General features: G+C 35.7%; 1 protein-coding gene across 13 annotated transcripts in view; it reads left to right on the forward strand.

Annotated features, from left to right (window-relative positions):
• LOC110458542 overlaps positions 1-15,046 on the forward strand; it is a 91,310-nt gene that overhangs the window by 43,788 nt on the left and 32,476 nt on the right. For 7 of the 13 annotated variants that reach the window (XM_021510284.1, XM_021510281.1, XM_021510289.1 and 4 more), the window contains 4 exons: positions 2,821-2,856; positions 3,861-3,925; positions 4,563-4,661; positions 8,349-8,398. In XM_021510284.1, coding sequence (XP_021365959.1) covers positions 2,821-2,856; positions 3,861-3,925; positions 4,563-4,661; positions 8,349-8,398 — 250 coding nt within the window. The remainder of the gene's footprint in view (positions 1-2,820; positions 2,857-3,860; positions 3,926-4,562; positions 4,662-8,348; positions 8,399-15,046) is intronic. The other 6 variants (XM_021510283.1, XM_021510287.1, XM_021510292.1 and 3 more) reach the window with 3 other exon arrangements.

Raw genomic sequence — 15,046 nt, forward strand, 5'->3', positions numbered from 1 at the left:
CCCCACCCCCATACTTAAACTGGCGCACATCTGAATTGTGTCAGTTTTTTAGTTTCTTGTATTTTGTTTATTGTCTTCAAAAATACTCTACAATTAAATGAAGATTATACCACTTCTTGGACTTGTATCTATAAAATATGAAGAGTAGTTTTGGTCACATAGCGTTACGTTCCCTTGTTTGCGATTCAACTTTTGTTTAAAGTCATCTCGAAAATCGAATGACGCACTTTATTTTTTTTATAATATTTCTCATTCATCGAGAATAAAGGTGATCGGATGATCGATCAATTTACACTAAAATGATAAGCAAAAATATAAAACAGAATCAATTGTTTTCGTGTTATTGAACTTTCAGTTTATATTATATAAAAACTGTAATATTACAGGTAGATGTGTTGACAGTATAACTTCTAAAACGACACACAACTGTAAAAAAAACACAACCTTTTTACATTTACAAGATGATTTTTTTTCAAGATTTCAAGATTTTTTTATTGACACTCAGACACATTATATGTGTTACATGAGGAAATAAAGTTGCATATAATTCCCAAGTTATTTAACTATTTATACAGTTATACATATGCATCATTCACAAAAGAGGAGCCATTTTGGTTAGGAAAATAGATAAACCTGTCAGAACTCGTTGATTGCATAATGATAAAAGACCTTTAAACTTGTAAATATTTGGGTTTGTACAATAATAACGAGGAATACATTTGTTACGTAAGGTGGATATAGTTATATTATTGCATTCAGATAGATAATGAAATTCCCTGACGTACGCCAATATTTATTTTAGTTTAAAACTAATTTATTAAATTAACGGAGTATAGCCAAGTTATAAAAGTCTTGGTTTTGTGTCATTGCTTTGTAGACTAACATGATGTGTTTATGTATCACAGTTTATAAATTACGAACATAAACCTGGGCTCTAAACCATTAAAACATATCTGGAGCTTTAAACCTTTATGTAACGTTATGACAACCGTTCCCTCCAACTAACTATTCGCACACCGTGACATGCGCTCATCATACGTACATTAATAATATGTTTTGTATGTAAGTGTTATGGCTTTTGAGTGTTAACTTGGTGTTTACTTAAATTTTGACATTTTATTGGTCGGTAATAAAAAGTTTTAAAATCGTAAAAATATTAACATGTTTGATATTTAACCTGAAGTTTAGGAAATTGTCATTTTTTGTGTGCCATAAATGTACTTAATTTATAAGCATACATGTGTGTCTGTCAGCTATGTTTACGATATCATTGTCCTGTTGTGCATCTTAGGAAAAAACACGTGCAAATTCAGGTGAGATTTATACATAGTCTGAATGTCATTAACAAGAAGTCGTCGCAACATAGGGTTTAAACGTCCGACATTTGTATCCACCTTACATAAATGTCAATTGCCGTAAATGTATATTTTTTGTGTACCGTAAACATTGCGAATCGTGTTATATTGTCGAATAATTACTTGGAACAGGTAAATCTACAGGTAGATAAGTTGTAATTTCTGTAACTGAATGAGTTTCTTACCTAGTACAGGTAGGTCTGCTATATAGTTTGTAACAGGTACAGTTACCCACCTGATACAGGTAGATAAGTTGTAGTGTCTGATACAGGTACAGTATACAGGTAGGTCTGTTATACTATGTGTAACTAGATCAATAACTTACCTGGTACAGGTAGGTCTGTTATACTGTCTGTAACTAGATCAATAACTTACCTGGTACAGTTAGGTCTGTTATACTGTCTTTAACTAGATCAATTACTTGCCTGATACAGGTAGGTCTGCTATACTGTCTGTCATTAGATCAATTACTTGCCTGATACAGGTAGGTCTGTTATACTGTCTGTCATTAGATCAATTACTTACCTGATACAGGTAGGGCTGTTATACTGTCTGTAATTAGATCAATTACTTGCCTGATACAGGTAGGTCTGTTATACTGTCTGTAACTAGATCAATTACTTACCTGATACAGGTAGGTCTGTTATACTGTCTGCGATTAGATCAATTACTTACCTGGTGCAGGTAGATCTGTTATACTGTCTGTAATTAGATCAACTACTTACCTGATACAGGTAGGTATGTTATACTGTCTGTAATTAGATCAATTACTTACCTGGTGCAGGTAGATCTGTTATACTGTCTGTAATTAGATCAACTACTTACCTGATACAGGTAGGTATGTTATACTGTCTGTAATTAGATCAATTACTTACCTGGTGCAGGTAGGTCTGTTATACTGTCTGTAACTAGATCAATTACTTACCTGATACAGGTAGGTCTGTTATACTGTCTGTAATTAGATCAATTACTTGCCTGATACAGGTAGGTCTGTTATACTGTCTGTAACTTGTAGGTCAATTACTTACCTAATACATGTAGGTCTGTTAGATTGTCTCTTACTAGTACACTAACTTACCTGGTATATGTAGATACGCGTATGTTGGGTGGTCGGGTGGTGCAGTGGATAGCGCACTTGCCTTTCACCAAGGTGGACGGGGTTCGATTCCCCGATCGGACGTGAAAACGTATGGGGTCACCTGTGGGTTTCCTCCGGGTACACCGGTAAACTCCCACACTAAGACCCCCTGCGCGCTAGCATCCGGGCTAACAAGAGTGATTAAAATAAGTTGACATAACGTTACTTTTACACTAACTAAGCTGGTACAGGTAGACCTTATTACACCTACTTCTATCGTACCACCTTTGTAAATCTGGTGAATAATTGTAAGGAAGAGACAGAGTTCCACAGAGATAATCTGCTTTAAGTGTCGATGTGTATTTGTGGTTTTGGCTCCTTTGACAGAGTTATCGCTGAGAAGGCAGAACCTGAGACCGGGGTGTAAGTCCGAGTTTATAACTGTACTCATGTTTGTTTTACACACATTTTATTCACTTGTATTTTATTTTTGAAATTTAATGTGTTTTACCCATTATTAAAAAACACATATATACACTTTTAAACTTACCACATTTTTTTATTTTACCTCGTGTAACTTTCTGTGAAACTTACCGTTGCTACCCATGACGTGAGGACACTTGCCCACGTGATACTAACAATAACCTTCCTATACCATACACTCTTCCTGTCTGCACGATCTATCATATATATCCTATATTTTATTAACAGTACTCTTAACTAGTTTTCTGAGTTTTATTCATGACACTGTTGAATAATACAAACCCATTGATCGACAATTATATTTACTTTTGATTGTAATTTGAATTATGCATGCACGTTTGCTTGTATAACAAAACGAGAGAGAGAAAGAAGTCGTGACTCGTGATTTACTGTAGTCATTAAAATTAATCGTAATTACCTAACAGTTATATCAGATGTACCTTACAGGTCGCTTATTATATCAATATTATGTATTTGTACGTCACAGACTACGTGTATAATATACTTATCCCGACCAAAACTGAAGACATTGAAAAATTGGAAGCGACAAGCAAATATGTATCTATTATTCTATCTTATTTTTAAATCATAATGTCGTCTCAACTTGCATCACGCGTACATTAATCTAAATATATCGTGAAACAAGAGAGATAACTCTTGTTCAATTCTGGCGGGATGCGGACCCCCCAATTGAAGTAGAATGGTTGTGATGTCTTGGCCAATAGTTGGTATTATTAATTCAATCAAGACGCCAATCCAAGGAACGAACTAGAGTTTCAAAAATGCACGAGAGAGGTATTTCCAAATGGCGAAAATGTGCAAAAACATGTGTTGAATAGACATTGACTGGAATACTCGGGAGCCTCCAATGACTCCGCCTGCTATCGGTCAGGAGAATGAGTATGACAACGATGTGTGCTATTGATATCTCTCTATTTAAACAGAAAAACGTCCGGAACAGAAGGACGACCGACGTCACCAAGTTCTCAGGACGGAGACACCAAGATAGGTCAGTTAAATTCACCGTTGTATACTAAGTCTATTGGGTGGGGACACGAAATCGAAGTATTTCACTAGTTGAAAGAGAAATTTTAATCACGTTTTTATTCAAAGAACAAGATATCTGATATAGGGCATGGGAGATTGTTAGAAATAAGCTGGTAGAATACAATAAATTACATGTCATTTAAGAATGTTAAGAAATAAACACACTGATGTAATTTTCTGTAGATATCCCTGTGCCTAGAACTTATATACTTTTTACAGATATGACTTTGAGAGATACTAAGTATTTTACTCTGAAATTATCTTGCTAATATTCTACAGAAACTGATCATACGCAACAATAGCATATGTAATGTTAATTGTAGTACAATGTTTGTATGAAGCTGTGTAGAGTATCCTATTGTCCTTTGTGCTATATTGCAATTTCAGGCAATACCATGTATTGTGCTTTACCCCTGTTATCAGTTGGTATTATACAATGCATTCAGTAAAGGATTGGTCTGTTAATGTTTCTTATGTCATATTCTACAACGATATGTTTGAATTCTGTTGATGTTGGGAGAGAAAATGAGTAGGAGTTATTTCCCTTGCTATGTTATTTTTAGTTTTGGTACTAAATGCCTAGCCACCTTGCTTTACAGATGTTACAATTATGGGGCTAGAAAAAGCTCCTAGTCCTCCTCTCCGGGGGAATTGGTCACCAACAGTTACTGATATCAATCCTAAGTCCCAACCGGAGAGTAAGTTGGTCCATTACAAGATCAAAAAGCCACGCAACCTTGCACTAGATATGGGCATTGCCACTGGTAGCTATCCCTTCACTTTTCTTCCCTGGTTTGGAGTGATTTTCTTGGGGTGATTTCTGTGATTGTATTTAATTGTTTATAATTACATGAAATGTGAAAGCTAATATTTAATGATATTTTTGGACATTATAAGTTGTCAATATTGCTCCCTTACTAAAATGCATTTATTTTTATGCATTTTTTCTATTTATTATCCCGATTTTTCTCTTCCTCAAAATTTTAAGAGCCCAGAACAAATGAAGTATATAGACTTTTACAAATTGCTCTGAAGTTATATGATGATCTGTAACTTGCCATGAAGGAATACTATATAGTCTGCTAAGTCACATTTACTTGAAGCAGAGCGTCTCAAACTTAATTTATTTGAGGAACTATTACTGCTGTTTGTGATCTTATCCTGCTTTGGTGTGTTAATTGTTGTTTGCGGTGTATGTCTGCTGACTCACTGACTAGCACGCTGTTTTGCTGATAATGAAGATGTTTTTATATTTGTGGGATTCTGCCTGTTTGAAGACTTGATCATAGCCCTGTAAGGGAGATAACCCACTGTGATCATAGCCCTGTAAGGGAGATAACCCACTGTGTGACACATATTGGTCTGTGTCTCACAAGCTTTATCATTATGGATGCCAATAAAATACTGATACATAGATGACAGTAACTTTAATCTACACCAATGCAGTCTTTCCAGAGAGAGTAATTCTGCTTACATTCCCAGGTATACTTTACAATTCTGTCTACATGTAAATAACACTACAAATTTAATGCCCCCTCGATCTTTTCAAACTAAGAGAAAGTAATTGAATGCATTGGTTAATGGAAAGCTTATTTTGAATTTTTTGGACATTCTGTTATCTAAATCTGAAAAGGTGTGAACAAATGCTTTTCATTATGATCCTCATCTCTAAAGAGGAGGCATTAAATTGATGCTGACCATAACACATATGTCACTATTAAATACAGTAGGCTGTGATCAAGTTTACAAGAATTTTCATTGGCAATACTTGATGCTTTGTGTGACAGCTTAACTAAACAGATAACAGAGTAACTGTTACAGTCCGGGTACTCCACTCACAATTAAGTATACCATAGAAAAAAGGAAATTAATCAGAATTTAAATAAAGAAAAATTCAATAAAGATTCTGGCTTCACCTTCTACAGATGATGACTACATCTATAACACAGGGATACCAGAGATTTGTGTAACTTACTTAGAATCAGGGGGAGATAACTCTGAGGAAGGTATTACACTGTATATAATTTGAACAGGGTGTAGTCCAGTATATCAGCACTTAGTATAGAGTAGATATGTATTCATATTTGGGAATGGAGACTCGTATTGACTGTATAACTATGTCATATTGATGTTTTTTTCTGTTTCTGGTGAATGTTTATAAATATTTTATTATTAGATTAATTTATTTGTTTTAACATAATGGTATTGTCCTTATGGTTTTGTAATGTAGAATATAGTCATGGAACCTCTCAATAAATATTTTCATTCTTGCTTATTCATTAATATACACATCTTCATTTAATTGTTACATAATTAATGTTGTTATTTAGAGAATAAACTAAATAAATACAGATATAAACAAATTTGATTTAATGAAATCTGTGTCCATATTGTGTGAGGGCTAAAAAGGTAATTTTTATTAATTATGGCAATTTCCATCATTTTGATTTTTTTCAAATATATATAAATAATGGTAAAAAATCTACAGCATGGATTGTATGCATAGAATTACAGCTATTTTTGTTTTACTGAGGTGACTGACCTCCAGTCTTAGTATAAACTAAAGCTATTTATTATAACATGGCACTACTTTACTATACCTGTAGCAGAATTTAGATTTGCAGTAGATGTAGTTGTATATATATTTGGTTTAGTAATATCAGTTATATTTTATTCATACAGTTGTAACCAGATTTATATGTACAGTAGATACAGTTCCTTTCATTCTGAACTATACTTATTACTTTATCAGTAGTGAGTTTTGTACAAACAGGGATTGGGTGTTTGTCATAAATTATTTGAAAAATACATATAAACAGTAATTTGATGATTACGACGATGGTATTATATATATTTTTGAAGAATGCTTAAAATAGGAGCTATATATTGAACTTATTAACAGTTACGTGGGTGACAGATCTCATAAGTATTACCTGGTGTTAATCAGTACTTCTTTTATTGATATTATTATCTATGTCGAATGATAATTATTAGCTGCTAATGTATACATCAGTTACTGAATGTGTTGCTTCTCTACATGAAAATACATGCTTTATTACACAATCAATAATGTCACAACTTAAAAAAAAACTATTTTTGAAGGGGATATGATCATTATCTTACTGGCTCAGACCAAGTCTACTAACTGACCTAGTCCAAGGGGAGATACTCATTATATTATTGGCTGGTCCAAGTTTAGGTAATCATTATATTTACTGACCTAGTCCAAGGGGATACTCATTATATTATTGGCTGGTCCAAGTTTAGGTAATCATTATACTAACTGACCTAGTCCAAGGGGAGATAATTATTATATTATTGGCTGGTCCAAGTTTAGGTATTCATTATACTTACTGACCTAGTCTAAGGGGAGATAATCATTATATTATTGGCTGGTCCAAGTTTAGGAAATAATTACACTAACTGACCTAGTCCAAGGGGAGATAATCATTATATTATTGGCTGGTCCAAGTTTAGGTAATCATTATATTAACTGACCTACTCCAAGGGGAGATAATCATTATATTATTGGCTGGTCCAAGTTTAGGTAATAATTACAGGAACTGACCTAGTCCAAGGGGGAGATAATCATTATATTATTGGCTGGTACAAGTTTAGGTAATCATTATACTAACTGACCTAGTCCAAAGGGAGATAATCATTATATTATTGGCAGGTCCAAGTTTAGGTAATCATTATATTTACTTACCTAGTCCAAGGGGATATAATCATTATATTATTGGCTGGTCCAAGTTTAGGTAAACATTATATTTACTGACCTAGTCTAAGGGGAGATAATCATTATATTAGTGGCAGGTCCAAGTTTAGGTAATCGTTATGCTAACTAACCTAGTGCAAGGGGAGATAATCATTATATTATTGGTTGGCCCAAGTTTAGGTCATCATTATGCTAACTGACCAAGTGCAAGGGGAGATAATCGTTATATGTACCAGCTTGGCGGAGGAACTCACTGCTTGCTTGTGAAATGGCTAATTATTTTTTTAATTAAATGTTGCTTTTATGGTGACAGTCTTATCAGCATTGTAACAGGCATGCTACTGATCTAACATTTGTTGTTCCCAGTGTGAAAATTATCTGCTGAACAAAATATTGATTTTTGTGTAGCCAGAATTCAACATACAACCTGTAATAATTTCAGGATATGATTCAATTATGGCACTTCCTTAATAAACTGCTGTTTTCTCTCTCTTTTAAAGGAACTTTCTTTATCTTAATTCCAATTTTAAATAAATACATGTAGTAATAAATACATGTAGCAATAAATACATGTAATAAATAATGTTTTTAATTACTTTTATTTGATGTACTAGTTCTGACTGGAAACATGATTAGTTCTAACTTCGATACTTATTTACCTGTACAGGTGAGGATTTGACCAGTCTCCTTGACAACCCTGTGTCAGCCACAGACACGGTATGTATCTCTATACACATACAGTTAACGTTAACATGTTGGAACGATGAACAAGTTTTGATTTAAAAAATCTTAGTTTAAATAACCCTGTAAACACTACCTGTAAACACTGCCTGTAAACACTACCTGTAAACACTGCCTATAAACACTACCTGTAAACACTACATGTAATCACTACCTGTAAACACTGCCTGTAAACACTACTTGTAAACACTACCTGTAAACACTGCCTGTAAACACGCTACATGTAAACACTACCTGAAAACACTGCCTGTAAACACTACCTGTAAACACTTCATGTAAACACTACCTGTAAACACTGCCTGTAAACACAACCTGTAAACAGTACATGTAAACACTGCCTGTAAACACTACCTGTAAACACTGCCTGTAAACACTACATGTAAACACTACATGTAAACCTACCTGTAAACACTGCCTGTAAACACTACCTATAAACACTACATGTAAACACAGCCTGTAAATAATACCTGTAAACACAGCCTGTAAACAATACCTGTAAAAACTGCCTGTAAACACTACCTGTAAATACTGCCTGTAAACACAACCTGTAAACAATACCTGTAAACACTGCCTGTAAACACAGCCTGTAAACACTACCTGTAAACCCTGCCTGTAAACACCACCTGTAAACACTACATGTAAACCTACATGTAGACACTGCCTTTAAACACTACCTATAAACACTACATGTAAACACTACCTGTAAACACTGCCTGTAAACACAACCTGTAAACACTACCTGTAAACACTGCCTATAAACACTACCTGTAAACACTACCTGTAAACACTGCCTGTAAACACTACCTGTAAACACTACATGTAAACCTACATGTAGACACTGCCTGTAAACACTACCTATAAACACTACATGTAAACAATACCTGTAAACACAGCCTGTAAACAATACCTGTAAACACTACCTGTAAACACTACATGTAAACACTACCTGTAAACACTGCCTGGAAACACTACTTGTAAACACAGCCTGTAAACAATACCTGTAAACAATACCTGTAAACACTGCCTGTAAACACTACCTGTATACACTGCCTGTAAACACTACCTGTAAACACTACATGTAAACAATACCTGTAAACACTGCCTGTAAACACTACCTGTTAACACAGCCTGTAAACAATACCTGTAAACACAGCATGTAAACAATACCTGTAAACACTGCCTGTAAACACTGCCTGTAAACACTACCTGTAAACACTGCCTGTAAACACTACCTGTAAACACTGCATGTAAACACTACCTGTAAACACTACCTATAAACACTACATGTAAACACAGCCTGTAAACAATACCTGTAAACACAGCATGTAAACAATACCTGTAAACACTGCCTGTAAACACTGCCTGTAAACACTACCTGTAAACACTACCTGTAAACACTATGATTTGATCCAGTAGAAAGAGAGTTTGACAGTATTGATTACCTGTATTAAATACCTGTATTGATTATCATCAGGTATTGATTACCTGTATTAAATACCTGTATTGATTATCTACAGGTATTGATTACCTGTATTGATTGCCAGGGGCCAGTTTCACATTACTTTGGCCCAGTTTCATTTATCTTAGGCCAATTTATTGTCACTTGCTAGGCCTACTTTTAAATTATCAAATGCCATTTTTTTATCACCTGTTCAGAACCTTATGGCTACTCTCTGATTGTCAGTAGCATAACTATAACTATATGGATTTAATACAGAAATGATGAAACATTCTCATTGTGTTTTGATAACATTTTGAAATCCCATCCTGACAGGCTTCGGACTAATCAGCAGCACATAGTTTCTCTGTGTGTGATTAACCTTTCTGATTTGGGGGGCAAAATAGACCTGCTATATTAACAACATGTTATAGGTAGGGAGTGGCACTGTGGGTAGCACATTTGCCTTTTACAAAGATGGTCAGGGTTCCATACCTGGAAAGGTATTTGGTTACTTGCCTGACCACTTGGGTTTTCTCAGGGTTCTCCAGATTCTGCCCACATTTACATCCTTGCATTTACTAAACTTCTCCATCCGAGTCATTAAGACTCATCAGTACAATTTGATAAGACTGGTTTTCTTTTGTGTTTCTTGCATAGGAGACAGAAAGGAACACAAATTGATTTGCTGCCCCATTGCAACAACTAGGACCTTTTTTCATCCTATTTGTCCTATCTACCCTTTTTATTAGCAGCAACTCCCTTGGACCCTCAATCTGACCCTAGCTGTTGTGAGGAGATTAAACCCCATGAAAAACAATCAAAAGGGATCTACCCGGTGGTACACATACTTGCAAATCCAAGTGTTCTCATCTTTACCTTGCCTTATTATGAAAAGTTGAGTCAATATATATACATCAACCATTTAGCTTTTCCATTGAAAAAGTGCCCCGAAATATGTGTTAACCCACCTTTTATAGTTAACACTCCATTTAATTAAATAGTAAAACCATATTTTTTCTAAAATTCCTTAATGTACTGCAAATGTATTTCAAGTGGTCGTTTGTATATCCCTACAGCGATACAGTAATGTTGGTATTAAAACTTCTGCCATCTGCCCGACTTTCTGGATCCACCCACCATTCTACTTTCTGAAATTATCCATGATCAGTTAGTCTTGATCATTTTCACTCCTGATGGCTATACTGGTAAATAGAGAAAATATTATAAAGGAATTGTATACTGCCATAAAACTCTGAATATCATGTGTACAATGACATAGAGTGTAAGGTCCTTACTTCAAGTTCTATTCTGATTTCCTAACCAATGTATTGAGTTTGTTATAATGGGTAGTTATACAATACCTGTTATCAGTATTTACAGACCAATTTCTCTGTTTGGATAAGAACATTTGAGAAATGGAATATTTAAATGTGGGGGTAAACTTTCCACTTGGTTATAAACAGTCAACAGACTTATTATCACAACACAATAGCTGAAACATTAGAGGGTAAACACATCATTGTTATTGTGGCCTTGGAACCACAAGAACTGGCTTGCCACATTTAAATTGTCACCAACTGGTACTTTTATATGAAATTTATTATAACAACAAACAAATGCTCATAAAATAACTGGTCATCAAGCTGTTACATATACAGAGGTGTAACTTGTCCTCATATCACATGTAAAACTTATCACTGTCCTTTATACACAGGTGTAACTTGTCCTCATGTCACATGTAAACCTTATCACTGTCCTTTATATTCAGGTATAACTTGTTCTCATCATACACAGGTGTGTCATGTAAGTCATTTATACACAGGTGTAACTTGTCATCATACACAGGTATGACATGTCACAGTCATCTATACACAGGTGTAACTTGTCATCATACACAGGTATGACATGTCACAGTCATCTATACACAGGTGTAACTTGTCATCATACACAGGTATGACATGTCACAGTCATCTATACACAGGTGTAACTTGTCATCATACACAGGTATGACATGTCACAGTCATCTATACACAGGTGTAACTTGTCATCATACACAGGTATGACATGTCACAGTCATCTATACACAGGTGTAACTTGTCATCATACACAGGTATGACATGTCACAGTCATCTATACACAGGTGTAACTTGTCATCATACACAGGTATGACATGTCACAGTCATCTATACACAGGTGTAACTTGTCATCATACACAGGTATGACATGTCACAGTCATCTATACACAGGTGTAACTTGTCATCATACACAGGTATGACATGTCACAGTCATCTATACACAGGTGTAACTTGTCATCATACACAGGTATGACATGTCACAGTCATCTATACACAGGTGTAACTTGTCATCATACACAGGTATGACATGTCACAGTCATCTATACACAGGTGTAACTTGTCATCATACACAGGTATGACATGTCACAGTCATCTATACACAGGTGTAACTTGTCATCATACACAGGTATGACATGTCACAGTCATCTATACACAGGTGTAACTTGTCATCATACACAGGTATGACATGTCACAGTCATCTATACACAGGTGTAACTTGTCATCATACACAGGTATGACATGTCACAGTCATCTATACACAGGTGTAACTTGTCATCATACACAGGTATGACATGTCACAGTCATCTATACACAGGTGTAACTTGTCATCATACACAGGTATGACATGTCACAGTCATCTATACACAGGTGTAACTTGTCATCATACACAGGTATGACATGTCACAGTCATCTATACACAGGTGTAACTTGTCATCATACACAGGTATGACATGTCACAGTCATCTATACACAGGTGTAACTTGTCATCATACACAGGTATGACATGTCACAGTCATCTATACACAGGTGTAACTTGTCATCATACACAGGTATGACATGTCACAGTCATCTATACACAGGTGTAACTTGTCATCATACACAGGTATGACATGTCACAGTCATCTATACACAGGTGTAACTTGTCATCATACACAGGTATGACATGTCACAGTCATCTATACACAGGTGTAACTTGTCATCATACACAGGTATGACATGTCACAGTCATCTATACACAGGTGTAACTTGTCATCATACACAGGTATGACATGTCACAGTCATCTATACACAGGTGTAACTTGTCATCATACACAGGTATGACATGTCACAGTCATCTATACACAGGTGTAACTTGTCATCATACACAGGTATGACATGTCACAGTCATCTATACACAGGTGTAACTTGTCATCATACACAGGTATGACATGTCACAGTCATCTATACACAGGTGTAACTTGTCATCATACACAGGTATGACATGTCACAGTCATCTATACACAGGTGTAACTTGTCATCATACACAGGTATGACATGTCACAGTCATCTATACACAGGTGTAACTTGTCATCATACACAGGTATGACATGTCACAGTCATCTATACACAGGTGTAACTTGTCATCATACACAGGTATGACATGTCACAGTCATCTATACACAGGTGTAACTTGTCATCATACACAGGTATGACATGTCACAGTCATCTATACACAGGTGTAACTTGTCATCATACACAGGTATGACATGTCACAGTCATCTATACACAGGTGTAACTTGTCATCATACACAGGTATGACATGTCACAGTCATCTATACACAGGTGTAACTTGTCATCATACACAGGTATGACATGTCACAGTCATCTATACACAGGTGTAACTTGTCATCATACACAGGTATGACATGTCACAGTCATCTATACACAGGTGTAACTTGTCATCATACACAGGTATGACATGTCACAGTCATCTATACACAGGTGTAACTTGTCATCATACACAGGTATGACATGTCACAGTCATCTATACACAGGTGTAACTTGTCATCATACACAGGTATGACATGTCACAGTCATCTATACACAGGTGTAACTTGTCATCATACACAGGTATGACATGTCACAGTCATCTATACACAGGTGTAACTTGTCATCATACACAGGTATGACATGTCACAGTCATCTATACACAGGTGTAACTTGTCATCATACACAGGTATGACATGTCACAGTCATCTATACACAGGTGTAACTTGTCATCATACACAGGTATGACATGTCACAGTCATCTATACACAGGTGTAACTTGTCATCATACACAGGTATGACATGTCACAGTCATCTATACACAGGTGTAACTTGTCATCATACACAGGTATGACATGTCACAGTCATCTATACACAGGTGTAACTTGTCATCATACACAGGTATGACATGTCACAGTCATCTATACACAGGTGTAACTTGTCATCATACACAGGTATGACATGTCACAGTCATCTATACACAGGTGTAACTTGTCATCATACACAGGTATGACATGTCACAGTCATCTATACACAGGTGTAACTTGTCATCATACACAGGTATGACATGTCACAGTCATCTATACACAGGTGTAACTTGTCATCATACACAGGTATGACATGTCACAGTCATCTATACACAGGTGTAACTTGTCATCATACACAGGTATGACATGTCACAGTCATCTATACACAGGTGTAACTTGTCATCATACACAGGTATGACATGTCACAGTCATCTATACACAGGTGTAACTTGTCATCATACACAGGTATGACATGTCACAGTCATCTATACACAGGTGTAACTTGTCATCATACACAGGTATGACATGTCACAGTCATCTATACACAGGTGTAACTTGTCATCATACACAGGTATGACATGTCACAGTCATCTATACACAGGTGTAACTTGTCATCATACACAGGTATGACATGTCACAGTCATCTATACACAGGTGTAACTTGTCATCATACACAGGTATGACATGTCACAGTCATCTATACACAGGTGTAACTTGTCATCATACACAGGTATGACATGTCACAGTCATCTATACACAGGTGTAACTTGTCATCATACACAGGTATGACATGTCACAGTCATCTATACACAGGTGTAACTTGTCATCATACACAGGTATGACATGTCACAGTCATCTATACACAGGTGTAACTTGTCATCATACACAGGTATGACATGTCACAGTCATCTATACACAGGTGTAACTTGTCATCATACACAGGTATGACATGTCACAGTCATCTATACACAGGTGTAACTTGTCATCATACACA

Source organism: Mizuhopecten yessoensis, unplaced genomic scaffold (assembly GCF_002113885.1).
Source record: "Mizuhopecten yessoensis strain PY_sf001 unplaced genomic scaffold, ASM211388v2 scaffold9651, whole genome shotgun sequence".
In the NCBI taxonomy this organism is placed as follows: domain Eukaryota; kingdom Metazoa; phylum Mollusca; class Bivalvia; order Pectinida; family Pectinidae; genus Mizuhopecten; species Mizuhopecten yessoensis.